Here is a 19,029-nt window from a genome sequence, read left to right on the forward strand (position 1 = left end):
GCAGAAAATGGCATTCTCCTTAGGAAGGCTGCCCCCATCTTCTCTTCTGCTGCCTTCAAAGGAAGATGGGTCTTTCCTGTTAGGAGATGGGTCCTTTTCTCTTCTCTGGGATTCTGAGGTTTTTCCTACTGCATCCTGATATTAACCAGGCCCACCTTCTCTGATGTACTTCTTTTGGGAACTTAGAAGTTGAAACCTTTGTAGATTCACATGCAATTGTAAGAAAAAAAAACAGGCAGAGAGAGATCCTGTGTAGCCATTTTCCTCCAGGGGTGGCACATTGCATAGCTATCGCAGTGTAATAAACCAGATATTAATGTTGATACAATCCACCTTGTTCAGATTTTATCAGTTTTACATGCAGTGTGTAAGTGTGTGTGTGTTTAATTTATGCAATTCTATTACACATGTAGGTTTGTGTGCTCATCACCACAGTTGACATACAAGATGTCCATCACAATGATCTATTGTCTGAGATAATTTTTACTCCATACTTTTCTCTGATTATACCCCTCTACCCCCAATTTTCCAGGAAACTTCTTTCTTCTGAGTTTAAAGACTTGCAAAGAGCTTGCCTAGCCTATTACAAATAAATTCTGATGGACAATAACTGCTAGAGGGTCAGACCCTCAAGGTAATTGCTTTTTCAGAGAGGGTTTCAATTATTTTATTGTGGAGAGTGAGCCACAGGGGAATATCAGGAAGCAGGAAAAAAGAGAATGGGGCTCAGAATTATCACTCAATTTTAAGTATAGATGAAAAATTGGGGGCAAAGAAGAAACATGGAAGCCCCAAAGCAGACCAGTTCAGCTAAGTAGAAGTCTAACACACACACACACACACACACACACACACACACACACACCTTCAAAGTGAGAACACTTGCAAAAACCCCCTATCACTCACCCAGCAACCACTGGAATAAATAAGAAATTGCTTTTTTTTTTTTTTTTTTTTCTGCCACTGAAGAACTGGATCTTATTCTTACTCCATCTGAATATCTTGGGGCCACTGTTTTAACATCAGTCCAAGACCTAGCTTGCAATTGCTACATAAAGCCCTGCTTGATAGTCTGCAGTGAATGTTATCTTCTTAGTGCTGATGGCCCAAATATATTCTTGTGTGTGTGTGTGTGTGTGTGTGTGTGTGTGTGTGTGTGTGTGTGTTCGTGTGTGGTGCTGGAGATGAAACCCAAGGGCATTCTACCTCTGAGCTACACCCCCAGACCTATTTTTATTCTTTATTTTGAGACAAGGTCTCACTAAGTTGCAGAAGGCCACACTAAGTAGCTGAACCTGAGAACACAGATCCTCCTGTCTCAGCTTCGTAAGTAGTGGGATTACAAGCGTGCACCATCACGCCCGGCAGGGCCATCTTCTATAAGGTACAGAAAGCACTGGCTGAAAGCTTGGTAGCAGATGAAGGTGAAAGCCCTTCCTTTATAACTTTTACATAATTAAGATGCATAATGTTCTCCAGGCATTTTTCTCCTAAAGACTTCTTTTCAGTCTGGTAACTAGAGCACATAACCCTGGGAATGGACAGTGGAGGTCTTGGTCCTCAGCGGCTTCATGTCACAAGATCATCCTTCTGGTGAGGAGCAGATCAGAAGCACAAACCCTACTGGTTTCTGTGGTGTTACTGGCAGTTGGGAAAAGGATAAAGGCACTGGGAAGAGAAAGATGTGAAGACGTAGCACTACTGGAGGGGGGGTGTTTCTTATGTTCTCAAGCGGGCATCTGGTCCAACAGCATCGTATCACCTTGCAACTAGTTAAGGGGTGAATTTTCCTAGGCCTAAAGATTTGCAGCCCAAATCTTCTGATTCAGAAACTCTGAGGCTGTGTATCATTAATCTGTTTTTTAGAAACTTTCCAGGTGATTCTATTGTATGGTGAAGTTTGAGAACCACAAGATCTTCCAACAAAAAGATGAAAAAGCACGATCATTAGACTACCAGAATAGCTAATCATTCTCATCAGAACACAGATGAATAGCCAAGTACTATTTTAAATTCTGGAAAGAAATATTTGAGCACCTAAAAAGGTGCACTATTCTAGGAACAGAGGGATGAATAGGATAGACAATATCCGAACAGCATGGAGTCTTGGCAATAAATGCTCTAAGGGGAAAAAAGCATCAGGTTTAAAGCACAAGTTCAGCAAGATGCGAGGAAAGTCGTCTTTGAGAACCTGATATTTGAGCTGCTGAGTGAAGATCCAGAGCTAGCAGGTCATGGAAAGATCTAGAGGACCCGCTTGGTGAGTTCAGAGAAGACTGGGAAGGCAGTGTCCATTTCCAGTGTGGACAGAGGGAGGGAAGGAGAGCAGAGTAGTGAGAGGCAGGAAAAGCCTCCTTGTGCAGAGTCCTTTATACTGGAAGGCTGTTTCTACTTCCTGTGAGTGTGATGGAAAACTACTAGAGGTTCTTGGATAAAGCGAGGACATATTTTATGTATTTTTAGACAATTTGCTATAGATATGTGCCTATGGGAGAGGGGAAAAAAGCAGCAAGCCTAGGTAGGATGCTGGTGTGATAGTCCAGGTCAGAAATGACAGGTACTATATGACTATGGTCATATAGGGAGGTCATATAGGGAGGTGGTGGTATTGGCTAGACTGAGGATATATTTTGAAGATAAATCTAGGATAAGGGAGAAAAAAAGAATCAGGAATAATTTCCAAGTTTCTGTCTCAAGCTACTAAATAAATTATGTTGTCATGTATTAACATGAGTAAAAGCTGGGCATGATAGCACAAGCTTGTAATCCCAGTATTTGGGAGGCTGAGACAGGAGGATTGAAGGTTCCCAGCTGGCCTCAGCTACTTCGTGAGGCCCTCTGCAACTTAGCAAGATACCGTTTCAAAATGAAGAATAAAAGCTGGGCGTGGTGGCTCATGCTTGTAATCCCAACATTCCGGAGGCTGAGACCAGAAGATTACAGTTCGTGGACAGTCTCAGCTACTTAGTGAGGCCCTCTGCAACTCATTGAGACCTGGTTTCAAAATAAAGAATAAAAAATAGGTCAGGGGGTGTAGCTCAGAGGTTGAATACCCCTAGGTCCTATCCCCAGACCCGCAAAAAAAAAAAAAAAAAAAAAAAGAATAAAGCCAGGTGTGGTGGTGCACACTTGTAATCCCCATGCTTGGGAGGCTGAGACAGGAGGATCGCACAGGTTCAAAGCCAGCCTCAGCCACTTAGTGAGGCTCTCAGCAACTTAGTGAGACCCTGTTCCCAAATAAAATATAAAATAGGTCTGGGAGTATAGCCTGGAGGTAGAAAGCCTCTGGGTTCCACCCCAGTACCACAAGGAAGGAAGGAAGGAAGGAAGGAAGGAAGGAAGGAAGGAAGGGCTGAGGGTGTAAGAGGTAGAACCCCAGGGGTTATAAATCCCAGAGCCACACAAAGAGGAATAAAACTGGGGAAGGAGCAAGTTTGAGAAAAAAAACCAAGAATTTTATCTTAGTCATGTTAAGTTTGAAATGCCTATTAAACACACAAGTGTGGCATAAGATATCAAATATATGAGTTGACTACTCAACATATAGATCAAATTACACTTTAATGTCTGAGAATGTAAGTAGTAATACAATGTAACTAATGCAATTATTCATTAAATAAACTACAAACACTTCCAAATAAACATTTTGTAAAATAATCATTTAAATGTGCTTTTCCCTCATTCCTAAACTCTATGAATGTATATTTGTTTGTTTTGTTTTATTTTCATAATGGGGATTGAACCCAGGAGCATTCTACGTCTAAGCTTTCCCCCTCCCCATTTTTTTTTGTGATACTGGGGTTCCTGGAAACCCTTCTACCTCGGGGCTACACTCCCAGACACCTATTTTCTTTATATTTTTATTTGGAAACAGGGTCTTCTAAGCCAGCACTTGTGCAATCCTCCTGTCTCTGCCTCCCAAGCACAGGGATTATAAGCATGTGCCACCACGCTGGGCCTCATCCCTTTTTTTAAGTATTTTATTTTGAAATAGGGTTTCATTAGGTTACTTAGAATCTCATTAAACTGATACTGGCCTTCAACCTGCAGCAGCCTCCTAAGTATTCAGATTACAGGTGTGCACCACCACACCCAGCTTCCCTGGATGTATTTACTCCAACTTCCTACATGGGTTTTCTCATCACTCTTCCACCCATTCTCTCGGCTGCACCATCTTCATTCACTTCCAGATGAGCCATTTCAGTTGCAGCACTTTTGGGATCTGTGTATGTTGCCTCTGGATGCTTTATCCCAACCACAAGAAACCACTCACTGCTTGTGATCTCCACACCCCAGTTACATACCATCTTGTTTTGAAAGTCTTGCCTGGCATGGTAGTGCACTCTTGTAATCCCAGCATTTGGGAGCCTGAGACCAGAGGATTGCGATTCGTGGACACCCTCAGCTACCTAGTGAGGCCTCTGCAACTCAGTGAGACCTGGTTTCAAAATAAAGAATAAAAAATGGGGCAGGGGCGTAGCTCAGAAGTCGAATGCCCCTGGGTTCCACTCCCAGACCTGCAAAAAAAAAAAAAAAAAAAAAAAGTCTTGTTGCCAGTAACATCCACCTGGAAAAATGGCCAAATGTAAGTTATTTTTTTTTCCCTTCCTGGTCTTACTGATTGCATCTAGTAGCCTCTATAAAACATGTCAAACTAGAGTTGGGCGTGGTGGCGCACGCTTGTAATCCCTGCGCTTGGGAGGTAGAGACAGGAGGATCGCGCGGGTTCGAAGCCAGCCTCACTAGTTTAAGAGACCCTGTTTCCAAATAAAAATATAAAAATAGGTCTGGGAGTGTAGCCCAGAAATAGAAGGGTTTCCAGGAACCCCAGTACCACCAAAAAAAAAAAAAAAAAAAAAAAAAAAAAAAAAAAACATGTCAAACTAGCATCGATTGAGATTGTGTCAGACCAGTGTGTTTCCTTCAAACACCATTGTATGTGCCTTTGTAAAGCAAGAATGGCTGTAAAACCCAAGTAAAAGACAACTGTCTCTTTGTTGAAAGATGATTTCTGGAAGTAATGATATTATGCATTTCAGCAGAACGTGTGAGAACTAAAGGCCACTGAGGCAGAATACGTGGGCCTCAGGACTCAGGCCCACCTTCTGCAGTCCTGGGGAAAGGGCAGAGGCACATTGGGAAAAATTATCTCACAGTCATTCTGGAATATTTTGGCATAAATTCACTGTAAATGCAGCCAAGATTGTATAATCCAGGAATGCTGAGAGGGGCCAGTATTGCTGGCCTGGGTGCACATTGGGGTGTCTTTAGGCACATTAAGTTGTCATGTTTTCAACTGCAGTATTCGCATTTCTCTGTGCCACTGAAATCATGGTTTCTGTATTGAGAAGAGAATGTAACAGTAGGAGAGTCTCTCCATAGGCCACTTAACATGTCTCGATTCCCTTCTCTTAGGACTGTTGACTCCTGGTTTTATGTACTGGTGTCAGCAATGCTGCTCCTGCTGAATCCTTCCATTACCCAGCTAGCCTCAGCCTGCACCACAAGACTCATGCTCAGAATTAGACTAGCAGCCAGGTGCGGTGGCCCACACTTGTAATCCCAGTATCTGGAAGGCTGAGACAGGAGGAGTACAGATTTGATCACAGAACAATTTAGTGAGGCCTTCAGCAACTTAGCAAGATACTGTTTCAAAATAAAAAATAAAATCAGGCTTGAGGTGTAGCTCAGAGGTAGAATGTCGGGTCCAATCCCCAGTAACACACACACAAACACACATGCACACATGCATGCACACACACAATTAAATTTTTTAAAAAGAAATAAGACTAGTCTTTGTACTAAAAATGTCAAAATGAATTTGTATGTGTGTGTGAATGGTACTGGGAATTGAACCGAGGAGCACTCTACCTCTGAGCTACACCCCTCAGCCCCATGTCAAGGGGGTCTTTCTAAGTTGGTAAGAGTCTTGCTATGTTGCTAAGGCTATCTTCATACATGCTGTGATCCTCCTGTATCAGCCTCCCAAGTACTGGGATTTTAGGTGTACATCACCATGTTCAGCTCTGAACTGTTGTTGAATAAGATATCTCCTGGCATTGTAACTAGTGGAATTCCCCAATTCTCCCTGCTGTCCCTTTGCTTCTGTTTCTAAAGTCACCTGTCCCTGGTTCAGCCTCCTGTCTTTTCATTTCTCATTCTGCCCACATCCTCCTGGTCACCAGTTTTATTGCTCTCTGCTTTGTATGCACTCCTCAATCCCAGGCTCACCTCCTCTCACCCTGTGCATCTTCAGTGCAGACCCTCCTTGTCCTCACCTGGGCCACGGCGGGTCTCCCTGACTCTGTGGCCACTCATTCCCCCTGGTCTACCTTCCACGCCACTGCCAGAAAGGCCTGCCTACCATGCACAATGTGCAGTACCTGCTCAAAATTTGGGGAATTTCTCCAACAAGATCCCAAGGCCTCCTAGGATAATAGGACAAGTAGGTTCTGAATCCCTTACAGGCCCAAGCAGAGTAACACTCAGAAAGTGTAAAAACAAAATCAAACAAACAAAAAAAGATTTAAAAAAAAAACCTAAAATGCACAGTTTGAACTGGGCATGATGGCACACATGCGTGTAATCCCAATATTTGGGAGGCTGAGACAGGAATATCACAGGTTCACAGCCAGCCTCAGCTACTTAGTGAGGCATTCCGAAACTTAGTGAGACCCGGTTTCAAAATAAAGAATAAAAAATCAGGCTAAGAGTGTAGCATGGGTGAGGAAGAATGTCGCTGAGTTCCATCCCCAGCACCAAAAAAAAAAAAAAAAAATAGGGCTAGGGATGTAGTCAGAGGTAGAAAGCCCCTGGGTTCAATTCCTAGTGCCACACAAAATGTGTTCAATTTCTAGTACCATGCACAGTTTGGGCTCATGGGTGTTGTACCCACTATTCCCTTTGTGACATGATAAAGCTGGGAACTGGGTCAATGTCATAGGCATGTGATCTCTACAGTCATCATCCTCAAGGACTTCCTGTTTAGAAAAGCCCACAGTTGGTTTAATTCTCTATTGTCTCTTTGTTCAAACTTATGGTATTTGGGGGCAGCATGTTGAACTCAAGGTCTCATGCTTGCTAACCACGAGGAGCCCTTCATATTAATTTTATCATGAGCCTCATAAAGCCAATCCTGGCTGGAATATCTACAGACCTAAGAAACATGCTGCTCTGAATGATGATAGTTCATATACTTGGAATGATGTTTAGATGTTTAGATTTAGAAAATATAAGTACCCTAGGTAGGGACTGACTATATCTAAGGTATATAAAAGGGATATAGAGATTACTGAGAACAACAAATTAACATGCATTGAGAATGGTAGAAAGGTATTTAAAGCAGACAGAAAAATATATCATTAATAGTAGAATAATATAAATATGGTATCAGAAAACACACACACAAACAACTCTAGAGCTGGGGCTGTAACTAGTGGTGGAGAGCCATGGATCTGATCCCCAGCTATCCAACAACACACACACACACACACACACACACACACCTCAAGAGACAACATGGGATAAATGATTGTACCTCAGTGAATGGAACTCTGTCTTGAAAGCCTACTGGAAAAGATTTAGGAAAAAGAAAAAAGAAGGATCATTGTTTTTATATTATAGCTAGCTATTTCTTCTCTTTATTGATAATTAAATAGGGGAAATAGCCACTTAGAATAAACAGAAGGAAAACTAGTGTTTATTGTGGGCTATTATATATAACATAATGTATTAGCAAAGATACAACATTACGCCTACGTTTTTCTTCATGCTCATTCTTCCTTTCTTGTTCTTCATTATTGTTTTTTTTTCTTCCTCTTAAGTTTTCTTTTATCCTGGAAAGAGCAAAGAAAATCAGTGTTTACACAAGGTTTTGTTTGAAACTCCATCTTAGACCAAGGGTCTTAGAAGTCAGCTTTGTCCAGTGTGTGTCAAGAAGTGAGGCATCGGTCAGCCTTATAGTCTGTGACTAGGGACATAGATGGAGCCACTGGGGGTGTGAGGATAGAGGGTTTATATGCAGGAAATGGTGGGACAAGCTCTGCTACAGAGACCAGAGGAGAAAAACTTGCAAGTTGCTTTTGCATATTTCATAGTGAAAGAAGTGGAAGATTATCGATGCTGTCATGCCCACCCAAAACCCTCTTTCATCAAAGTGTAGTGTGGGCCAGAAAAACAGCTATTATATCTAAATTGACTTAAGGAAAATTCTATATGGTGAGCACTGAGGAATTTGTACACTCTTTACAAAATTCTGACACACTCTCATTTTTTTCCCCCATACTGATAGGCATAACCACAACAAAAAGAAATTTACAACTAGCTTTTAAGAAATCCCAGGGGCATTTATATCCGCATGTACTGATGTCTCATTATATTTTATAGCTTTCAAGACTCTCATAATAGGTTTCTGGGTTAATTCAGGTACTACTTCCCCCAGAATAGTTTGAGAGTAGAATAACAAACATAGCAACTAAAATGGTGCAGACAAAACTAGCAATGGAGGCAAAGTGAGATTAAATTAGGAGATTTTGATGTCTTAACCACCCTTAAACCTGCAACAAGTCGTCTAATTGAAAGTCTGATGGAGGTAATAAACAAGAATTGCTAAACATAAGCTAAAAATTCAAATATATTTGGCTTTTAAGAATTAGGTAGGGAGATAAGGGAGAATATAGTTATTGTTGTTTGGATCGGCAGCAAAGTATCAGAGGTGGCACTTCTGTTTCTTTAACTAGCTCATTCAGATTCAGTTAAAAATGTGTCCAGAAAGTAGAAAATGACCCTTGGAAGGTCTATGCCTGCACTTTCCAATGTAGTAGCCACTAGCCCCATGTGACTGTTGAAACCTAATTAAAGTTGAATAAAATTTAAACCTCAGTTTCTCCTTCAGAGGGGCCTCATTTTAGGCGCTCCATAGCTGCATGTGGCTAGTGCTGCTGTAAGACGGAGCCCAGGTGTGGGCCATTTTCACCATCGCAGGCTGTTCCAGCAGAGGAACCATTAGGAGGCTCATGTTTACATCAATACTAACTGTACTAAAAGAGCGAGGCTTAGTATTTTGGAAAACATTGCTTATTGGGGATACTTGTTTTATATAAGCACAGAATTACTTCCATTATGATTCAAGTATTAACTAAGGGGTATTAACTAACATAAAGTCAGGACAACATGCAATCAGTAAATAACCAAGTGAAAATTAAATCTGGAAATTAAAATTTAAGAATTCTTCCCTAAACAGCATATCCTTGTAGCATTAGGAAGATAAAACATCAAATAAGCATATAATCAAAATAATGGTGGTTGAAGTGAAGCACCTATTGCAAGAAAAAAGTTTATTTATTTATTTGTTTGGTCATTTACTTATTGTAGCATTGGGGATTAAACCTGGAGGCTTTTTACCTCTGAGCTACACCCCTATTTTTTAGTCTTTATTTTGAAACAGGGTCTCATTAAGTTGTGGAGGGCCTAAGTAGCTGAGGCTGGTGCCAAACTTCAATCCTTTTGTCTTTGCCTCCCAAGCACTGGGATTACAAGTGTGTGCCACCATGCTCAGCAAAATAAAAATAAAAAAAATTTAAAAAGGAAAAAAAAGTTTAAAGAAGCAAGAATTGAAAGAAAAATTTAAGAGATAAGTCTAGCACAAGTCATTAATATAACACTAGGGAAAACAGTGATAATAATTTGTGAATACAAATAGCAAATAAAGGAGTAGAATGGCCCAAAGGTAAAGCAAGAAATTTGGGGAAGAAACTGTGAAGAAACTTAAAGACAAAGCTAAGGAAGTGTCGGTAGAATAAACGACAGTAAGGTATTTAATGTTGAGAGCTCATACAAGTGAATAAGAAAAAAAGCTTTCCTCTATTAGACTTATGGGCAAAAGATGAAAAAAGAATTTGCATCAGGAGGAAACAAAATTTGAACACATAGAAAAAATCTTTTCTTCTCTAGCAATCAAAGAAATATATTTGTTTTTAAATGAGATGGATGGAACACTTATGGAAGTGGCATATGAAAGGAGAGACGGAAACAGTGAGAAGTGACCAAAGCTGGGGAGAGGACAGCCAGGGCGCCAGGGCACGGAAGGAGGCCACTTTTCCAAAGTCGTATAAGACAATCAAGAAAGCGTGCAAACTCTTTGGCCACTGATTGTGCCCCTGGTGCTGAACCTAAGGGAAGAATCCAAAAGACGTACAGTGCTTTCTGCACCAAGGTTGTCAGCACTGTATTTTTTTTTTTTTTCATGGTACTGGGGATGGAACCCAGAGGCTTTCTACCTCCAGGCTATACTCCCAGACCCATTTTTTCTATTTTTTTAATTTGGAAATTGGGTCTCACTAAGTAGCTGAGGCTGGCTTCGAACCTGTGCGATCCTCCTGTCTCAGCCTTCCAAGTGCTAGGATTACAAGCTGTGTGCCACCACACCCGGCATCAGCACTGTATTTAAACAGCAAGCCATGGTGGAATTATGGCGCATCTTAACAGAATATTCTGAAGTAAAAATTAAGCCGTGAAGAGTTTAAATTCCTTGTCTTAATATTGACTATGTAATATCTGAATACATTCTGAAAGATCCAAAAGAAAAAAAAGAAAATAGGGAAAATTGACTTCTCTTTCAAGCCAATTCATCCTCCAAACATAAGTAGGTAGATTGCAGACACTTTCTCTTCTATCTACCCATCTGAAAACATACTGCGCAGACATATGTAGAATATTTGCGGGATATTTTAAACATAAATTATGTTGTAAATAGTATTTTGTAACTTTTCCTTATTACTAAAAATAAATCCTTCCCCTTTTCCGCACTCAGTGACTTCCTTTACTCTTTTTAGTGGCTGCATAGTGGTTCACACATTGTCAAAGGCTTCTTTATAAACCATTCTTCTTTTGATGAATATTGATATAACACCTGTAGCAATAGCATATGCCTTATAATCCCAATAATTGAGAGGTTGACACAGAAAGATCAAAGATTTACTTAGTGAGACTCTCAATTACCTAGTGAGAGCCCATTTCAAAAACAAAACCAATAATAATTTAAAAAAGGGGGGGGGGGCTGAGGGTATAACTCAGAGGTGAATGACCCTGGATTCAATCCTCAGTATTAAAAAAGAAAAAGAAAAAGAAAAAATCTCACTGTTTTCCAGGGTGCTCTTCAATTCCTGAGCTCATGTGATCTTACTGCCTCAGCCTCCCAAATAGCTAGGGCTATAGGCATGCATCACCACACTTGGGTTTATTTTATTTTATTTTATTTTATTTTTGGTACCAGGGATTAAAGCCAGGCACATTCTATCTCTGAGCTATACACCTCCAGCCCTTTTTATTTTTTATTTTGAAATAAGATCTTTGCTAAGTTGTTGGTGGCTCTTGATAAATTACTTTACCTGGCCTGGAACCTGTGATCATCCTGTCTTAGTCTCCCAAATACTGGAATTACATACAGGTATGCACCACCATGCCCAGCTTCCTGGCTTTAATTTAAAACCTTTTTTTAAGACAAAATTTAAAGGTTTCTTCTGGTAAATTCATCAGCCTTTTTCTGTGAATCTTACTTGGTATCAAGTTTAAAATGGTGGTCATTCCCTGGAGATTAAAAATTGCAGCCATGCACATTTTCTGTTAATATTTTCCTTTAATATTTTTTCCCTGCTAACTGTAAAATTCATCTTTAAGTTATACAGTCCTACATGAGATAAAAGCACTCATAGTAAAACCAGGCTGGAAAAAAATTAGATGAAACAAAAAAGATGATTTATATAAAAAAGAAATGAAAATAATCACAGCAAAATAAATGGTTGCCTTAAGGTAGGGAGAGCACTGTTATTCCTTCTGATCATTGGTATGTTTCAGATTTTAGATATTACTGGTTGCATTTGTAACATGTCATAGCCTTTTATGTTCCTTTTCTGCCTCGAATGATAACCATCCTTTTTCTCTTTATGTGTTTGGTGAAGAAAAAGAATCACTTAGGCCATACTCAGCCACAGCTGTGGGCTCCTCACCTAATTTGACCCGTCCAGCGCCCCTCACTGGGATTTCTCTAACTGGTGGCAAAGAGCTCCCCAGTTCTGGTCTCAAAACTAATGAGTGTGTGGCCACAGCTGTCCGTAGACCTGGATGGCCAGTAACAAAAACTCAGAAATGGAGCACCACACACTGCACATGTCACTCCCCACATGAGCTTTCCTAAGCCAGCCCCATCTGCATTTGACTTCACTGAGTTTATAAATCCTCTAGCATCCTTTTCTTCCCTTTTATGTGAGTAGGTTTCAGTTACCAGAAAGGTCTTACATGAAAAAAAAAATCTACAGGACAAGAAAGAAGAATGTTAGAAATATTAAAATATTATTCATAGGAAATAATAATGCATCTTGGGCTAAACAATCCTCACTTTGAGGAAAGGGAAATTAATACAAATAATATAACTTAGCAAGTACTTGGTGTGTGTAGCCATTAGGCATCTTATTAACAAAGAAATAAATAGCAAAATAAGATGGCAGCAAGAAAAAGCACAGTTTCATAATTCCTGTACTTTTGATGAAGGAAGGAGGGCCATGAAATAAAGGATAATTTTCCTAGGAACAGGGAGTAGCACCTGGAACTGGCTTAAAAGAGATATCCATAAATATAATATGTACATTCATTCAATTTACATACATACATTCATTGGCATACATACATACATACATACTAGACTCCATTTGTGGATTTGAATAACAGGTAATTGGCTTAATCGAAAAACATACTTCAGGTTGATGTATTATGGAACTCAAAAATTAATACATCTTACAGATGTAGGATATATCTCATTCACTATATAGATGTCAACTATGCAGAGGTTGGGTGACCCAACTAGTATCACATAGAGAATCCAAACCCCTGTCCCCATGAATCCCAGTGGTTTTCTTTCTTTCCTTTCCCTCCTCCTTCCTCCCTCCTCTCTCCTCCCTCCTCCCTCCTCCTCCTCTTCTTCTTCTTCTTCTTCTTCTTCTTCTTCTTCTTCTTCTTCTTCTTCTTCTTCTTCTTCCTTCTCTCTCTCTCTCTCTCTCTCTCTCTCTCTCTCTCTGTGCGTGTGTGTGTGTGTGTGTGTGTGTGTGTGTGTTACTGAGGATTGAACCCAGGGGTATTCTACTTCTGAGCTACATCCCTTCCTCTAGTTTTTATCTTAAAACAGGGTTTCACTAAGTGGCTGAAGCTAGCCTCAAACCTGAGATCCTTCTGTCCCAGCTTCCCAAGTACTGGCATTAAAGCCATGGGCCACCACATCTGGCCCAGTGGTATTCTTTTTATTGCTTTTCAAGTGCCAGTATGAAATGACTCATCAGCAAACAACAAAGACAAACACACACTTACACCAGAATTGCAAATATGTATGTATGAGAGAGAGAGAGAGAGAGAGAGAGAGAGAGAAAATATAAGTGCAATGCTATTATTTTTATCCTTATACATGAAAAATTAAAAAAAAAACAAATCTAGGGGAGATATTATAAAGAACTAAAGAACTATATTAACCAAGCATGGTGGTGGACACCTGTAATCCCAGTACTTGGGAGGTTGAGACAGGAGGAGCCCAGGTTTATGGTCAGCCCCAGCAACTTACCAAGGCTCTAAGAAATGTATTGAGACCCTGTTTTAAAATAAAAATCATAAAATAGGGCAGTGCTTTGGTTCATAGGTAAGACCCTGCTGAGTTCAATCTTCAGAAACACACACACACACACACACACACACACACACACACACACACTATATTGAAAGTACATTGTATTATCGGAAGGGTTTGAGTTAATTGCTTATGGAAGAGAGGTTTGCATGGAAATGTATGCTTGACTCAGCCAGGCTTTCAGCAGAAGGTTGTAATAGATGAGCCATTCTTTCAACCTTCATCTATTTTTTATATGATGGGGTGACAGTCATCATCTGAAATCGCTTTCAAGTTTCCCAGAAGTGTGGAAAAACGAACCTAATCTTACTGTCATAACCTTTTTAAAGGGCAAAATTTTACTTTTCATTTTAAAAATGTTTTTTTAAAAAGAACCCCAACTGTCAACAAATACAACTATTTATGTTTCATAAGAACATAAAAGAGCTTTTATTGGTGGGTGAAAGTTTGTTGTGCTTCTCCCCTGGTTATGGTTACACCTCATTATTTTGTGACCATTGTTATTTTTCTGGATTTTAAAGTACTAAACATAATGTCACGTCAAGCCCGATTTTCTTTATATATATTTTTTCAGGGACATGTAAAAAATGCTTTTGGTCTCTTTGGGGCTCACAACTTAAAGATTAAAGAATTGCTAAGGATAGGAAGGCACTGGCGACGAGGCAGCCAGTTCCCCGGGTTTATGGAGTGACATGTACTCCAAAGCCCACTCTCCTACCTCATTGGCACTATTCATACTGCATGGCCAAAGCAGGCCAGGTAGTAGAGAAAAATAGACTCTGCCCAAGGGAGAAAGAGATCACTGCTGCAAGTCTTCATTCAAATTTCACATGATGTTCTATACCAACCTTCTGTTTGTCTCACCATAAAGAAGTACAGACTCCCCTATACAGAACCTCCAGCACCCTTTACTCTCCAGTGTACTCTATTTTTCTTTTTAGTGCTTAGGAATCTACGCAAAACTTCATTCAATCATTGTTCGTTTTTGGTGGTACTGGGGATTGAACCAAGGGGCATTCTACATCTGAGCTACACCTCCAGCCTTTTACTTTTATCCTAAAACAGGGTCTCACTAAGTTGCGGATACCCTCACTGAATCACAGAGGCTGGCTGTCAACCTGTGATCCTCCTGTCTCAGCCTCCCAAGTACTGGGACTACAAGCATGCACCATCGTGCCTGGCTCACTCGTTGTCTTTGATTATGGTCCTTCTCCTCCTATAATCCCAGTACTTGGGAGGATGAGGCTACTTTGCACACTGCTGCACACCGGTGCCAAGAGAAAGGCCTGGCACTCAGCAGGACTCAACCAATGCATATGGAATGCGTGGCAGAGAGTGTTTTAGATGGCAGTGCGTTGCCTGCTCATCCTCAGGGACAGGTGCTCCTTGACAGGGAAAGAAATGGCAACAACTCCCCCACTTGCTTGGAGTGGTATTTTTGACTTGTGAAGTCGTATCGTGAGCATGGTGTGTCATGAGCACATATCTTCAGATATTTGGCTTCTACTTCCCACTAAATGTTTTCTGATTTCACCATAGTGGTCTTTGGTGGCCTGTACTTTCCTAGATAAGATGCTCTTCCGGTCCATCCAAATCCTTCTCATCCTCAGCTTGGGTCCACCCTCTTACTTGACATTAACCATTAACCTTTGGTTAATGGTCTAATTCTGGAGGCCAATTCTTTCTCTCTCAGGGGACAGCCTCTTCTCAGCTCTGTGGGTCCAGGGAAAGGATGTGTAGAGACTGCTGAAGTGACCTGAGAGGAAAAAAACAAGCCTATTTCAAAGTGGAGATGATGATTTTGAAAGAGAGGACAGCAGTGTGCCCCCTTCCACTAAGCCACAAATACCAATCCCTGGTTCACTCCTGCCTTTCCTCTCAGTTTTCAGGAAAACATTTCCTTTCCATAGTTTAGACACAGAGAACATTAACCGTGGCCTGGCCACAGCTTCTTGACAAGGTATAGCTGGGCTTGAAAACATGTTTTCCTACTTCCTCACATTTCTGAGCTTAAAAGAGCTGGCTGGTTATTTTCCAAGACTGTGTCTTTATGTAGACCTTACCTTGTACAAGGTACTCTTCTAAACTGATTGCTTATATAACTCATTATCCTCCAAGAGTACTTTATTGTTGAAAAGGTACTACTCTTATCTCCATTTCACACTTGTGGCACAGAGAGGATGAGTCAGGGCACTTAGCCAGCCTTCCAGAGGCTCTCTGGCTCTATGAGCCCAACGACAAGCACATTTGCCTCATACTTGGGTTCTTGTCCACCCTCCCGGTGCCCATGTGCCCACCCCTTGCTCTGACCTTTACTCTTCGTAGTTGGAGAAGACCCAGCTGCCTCTCCAAAGTCATCTCCCAAATTGCCCAGGCTAAGTTTCTTCCACTTGGGAAGAAACCGCATTGATGCCTTTGTGTATTCTTTGCAAACACTCTCTGATACCCATTTTTGTATTATTATTATTTCTTGGCTGGCCCTTGGCTATTCCAGGCTTTGGTCAGAGACACACCCATCTCTTAAAATGCTACAACCTCTTTCTCTCCCAGAATTTCTGCATGTAATATTTACAAATCAAAAGCTCAACCAGAAAAAAAATGCCCTGGAGAGTGTGTTTTGTGGTGGCAGTTCAAGAAGTGGGGCAGGAGAGGGTGTGTGGATAAGAAAGGATTTTGTCTGTTTTTAACTTAGAGACACTCACTTTTGGAGATGAAGTGCTGCAAGGGCTCTTGGTGTAGTGGTGGATGCAAAAAGCATTTCAGAAAGAGCAATGGACTGGACTTATGGGCAACTGCCTCTAGGGACAAGGTAGAGAAGGGAGTTAAAATGATACTGCTATTCTGAGCCTGAATGATGATAATGAGGATGTCATTACCTGAAATAGGTACATCGGGAAACTAATCTGATCCAGGGAGAACAAAAAGGTTATTTTAGAATTTTTTTCCACCTTCCCACTTCAACAGTTTAATGATGTGTCTCACAGGGCACAGGACATAAACACTCCAATAATAAAACTGACACCTCTTACAGTGGCCTCATCCAGATGTTGCCAGAGTATATAATGAATTGCATTCTCCCAGGTAGCAATTCGGGGTATGGTTGAAATGTTAAGAGTATGGCTTACTAAGTAGCCTAGCCTCAGACAACAATAATAGTAAACCAACTTTCCTTTGTCATACCTAAGAATTCTGAGAGAGTGACAAAGTCATTCATGATGAGTATGTACCTGATTAACAAGCTTGATCTTACTGCTTGTTAATTTTTTAAGTAACAAATTCCGATGACTTTTATTTATTTTTTGTGGCACTGGGAATGGAACCCCGGGGCTTTCTACCTCCAGGCTATACTCCCAGACCTATTTTATACTTCATTTGGAAACATTGTCTCACTAAGTTGCTAAGAGCCTCCCTAAGTAGCTGAGGCTGGCTTTGAACCTGTGTGATCCTCCTGTCTCAGCCTCCCAAGCGCAGGGATTACAAGCCTGGGCCACCACGCCTGGCCTCGGACGATCTTGAACCCTCCCTCCCGTTCATTTCTTCAAAGGCTTGGCAATGCCAGCCCGAATGGTGAGAGCAGGCAGCTTTTTGGAATCCAGCCACTCAAGGTAGAAGACAAAGCTGAAACACTGCGGAGGAGCAAGAGAGCCCAATAGAGGAGGCCTAGGAAGGTGCGTTCCAGGAAATCCAGACCTCGCCAGACAGCGTCCTGAAAGAGTATCTCAAACATCCCAGGGGCTCTGATTCCTGTCTGGCGCTGGCCCCGACCCTGGGAGGGGTGCACCTTCGGGACTTCCCCAGAACTCCAGGTAGTCGCCAGGACCCCGCAGCGACCATTCCCACGACTCTGCGCCCACCTTCCCGCTCCCAGCTAACTCGCACCGCCCGCCGCCGGGAGCGCGGCCTCGGGGAGCCGAGCGCCGCCCGCAGGTGCAGCCTCGCCGCGCGCGGGGCCGGCCCCGAGCGCCCGGGCTCTTCGCAGGCGGGGTCGGGGACCCGAATCCAGTCCGGGTTTTGTCTGCGCGGGGGAGGCGGCGGCGCGGCCGGGCGGCGGGAGGGGGCGGCCGGCTCGCCTGGCGCCCGCCCGGGAGGCGGCGGCGTAGGCCGGGGAGCGGAGCATGGGGCGCAGCCGCGCGGCCCGCGGCCCCGGGGCGGCGGAGGCGGCCACGCGCCCGCGCTCGCCCGCGCCCGCCCCGTAGCCCTCGCCGGCCCGCGCGCCCCGGCATGCAGGCGCGGCGCCTCGCCAAGCGCCCCAGCCCCGGCGGCCGCCGCGGGCCCGCCGCGCCCACGCCCCCCGCGCCCGCCGCGCGCGCCGCCCCCGAGGGCTGGAGGCCGCCGCGCCCGCCGCGCCCCGGGGCCCCGCGCGCGCTGCTCGGCGAGGACGACGGGGACGACGAGGGCGGCGGCCGGCGGCGCCGCGGGCTCGGGCGGCGGCCCGAGAGGCCCCGGGGGGGCGCGGAGGAGGAGGATGAGGACGACGACGAGGACGACGACGTGGTGGTGGAGGTGGTGGACGCGGACGAGGACGACGACGACGGCGGCGGCGGCGGCGAGGAGCGGGGCCGTGCGCCCCCCAAGGGCCCGGCGCGGGGCGCGGCCAAGGTGCGGGCGGGCGGGCGGGCGGGGGGCGTGTCGGCGCGGGCGGGGGCTCGCGCGTCCCCTGCGGCCCCCCGGGGGTGGGGAACTTGGAGATGGAGCTGGAGAGGGGACCAGGTGAGCGCCAGGTGCGCCCGGCCGCGGCCGGGGTGTGAGATGGTGGCGGCGATGGCGATTCACCAGGGGGCTGGAGTGACCCCTTCTCATTTGGAGGGCTCTTGGAGCTTAGTGAGAACTACCGGGCAGCTTCCCCGTCCCCCTTGGCAATCTCGCAGCCCCTTCTTCACCCTAGAACAATTGTTGATGAGTTTCCATCGCGCGCACTTGGGTGAGGGAACCGGTTAGCCCCCGCGAGGCAATAAAAAGCAGGCTTGGGCTTCCGTAGGCATTTTGCTAGCTGCTGTTGGCAATGCCCCCTCGCCCTTTGGTGTTTAAACTCGACATCGTTCAGTGTTTGGGTTTTTGTTTTTCCCCCTCCTCAAAATTGCGAACAAGGTAAGAGGAAATCGGATAAGGGGGTGGGGATTTGGTATTTAAAATGGATGTGAGTTTCAGCTGAGAAGCCTAGCGAAGAAGTCCCCGGTGCGCTGAAGTACCGAGAGATCTTTCTGTTTGTGTATCTTCAGGAGATAAGGGGTTTATTATTACACAACTGACTGGCTGGGCTTTCGGGCATGCGATTGGACAAAGCAAACCACGTTGCGGTTCATGCACCGGGTATGTTGCTAAGAAGTTTTGAGGGCAGCAAGTGGTAAGCGACGGAGTGATTT

At 43.6% G+C, this 19,029-nt stretch overlaps 1 protein-coding gene across 1 annotated transcript in view; it reads left to right on the plus strand.

Moving 5' to 3' along the window:
• Positions 1-17,887: 17,887 nt before the first annotated feature.
• ZNF704 (zinc finger protein 704) overlaps positions 17,888-19,029 on the plus strand; it is a gene marked incomplete at both ends in the record, with an annotated part of 227,770 nt that continues 226,628 nt past the window's right edge. The window contains one exon of the mRNA XM_080695129.1: positions 17,888-18,265. Within this exon, the coding sequence (XP_080551255.1) occupies positions 17,888-18,265 (378 nt within the window). The remainder of the gene's footprint in view (positions 18,266-19,029) is intronic.

Source organism: Muscardinus avellanarius (assembly GCF_963383645.1).
Source record: "Muscardinus avellanarius genome assembly, chromosome: 4".
NCBI lineage: Eukaryota > Metazoa > Chordata > Mammalia > Rodentia > Gliridae > Muscardinus > Muscardinus avellanarius.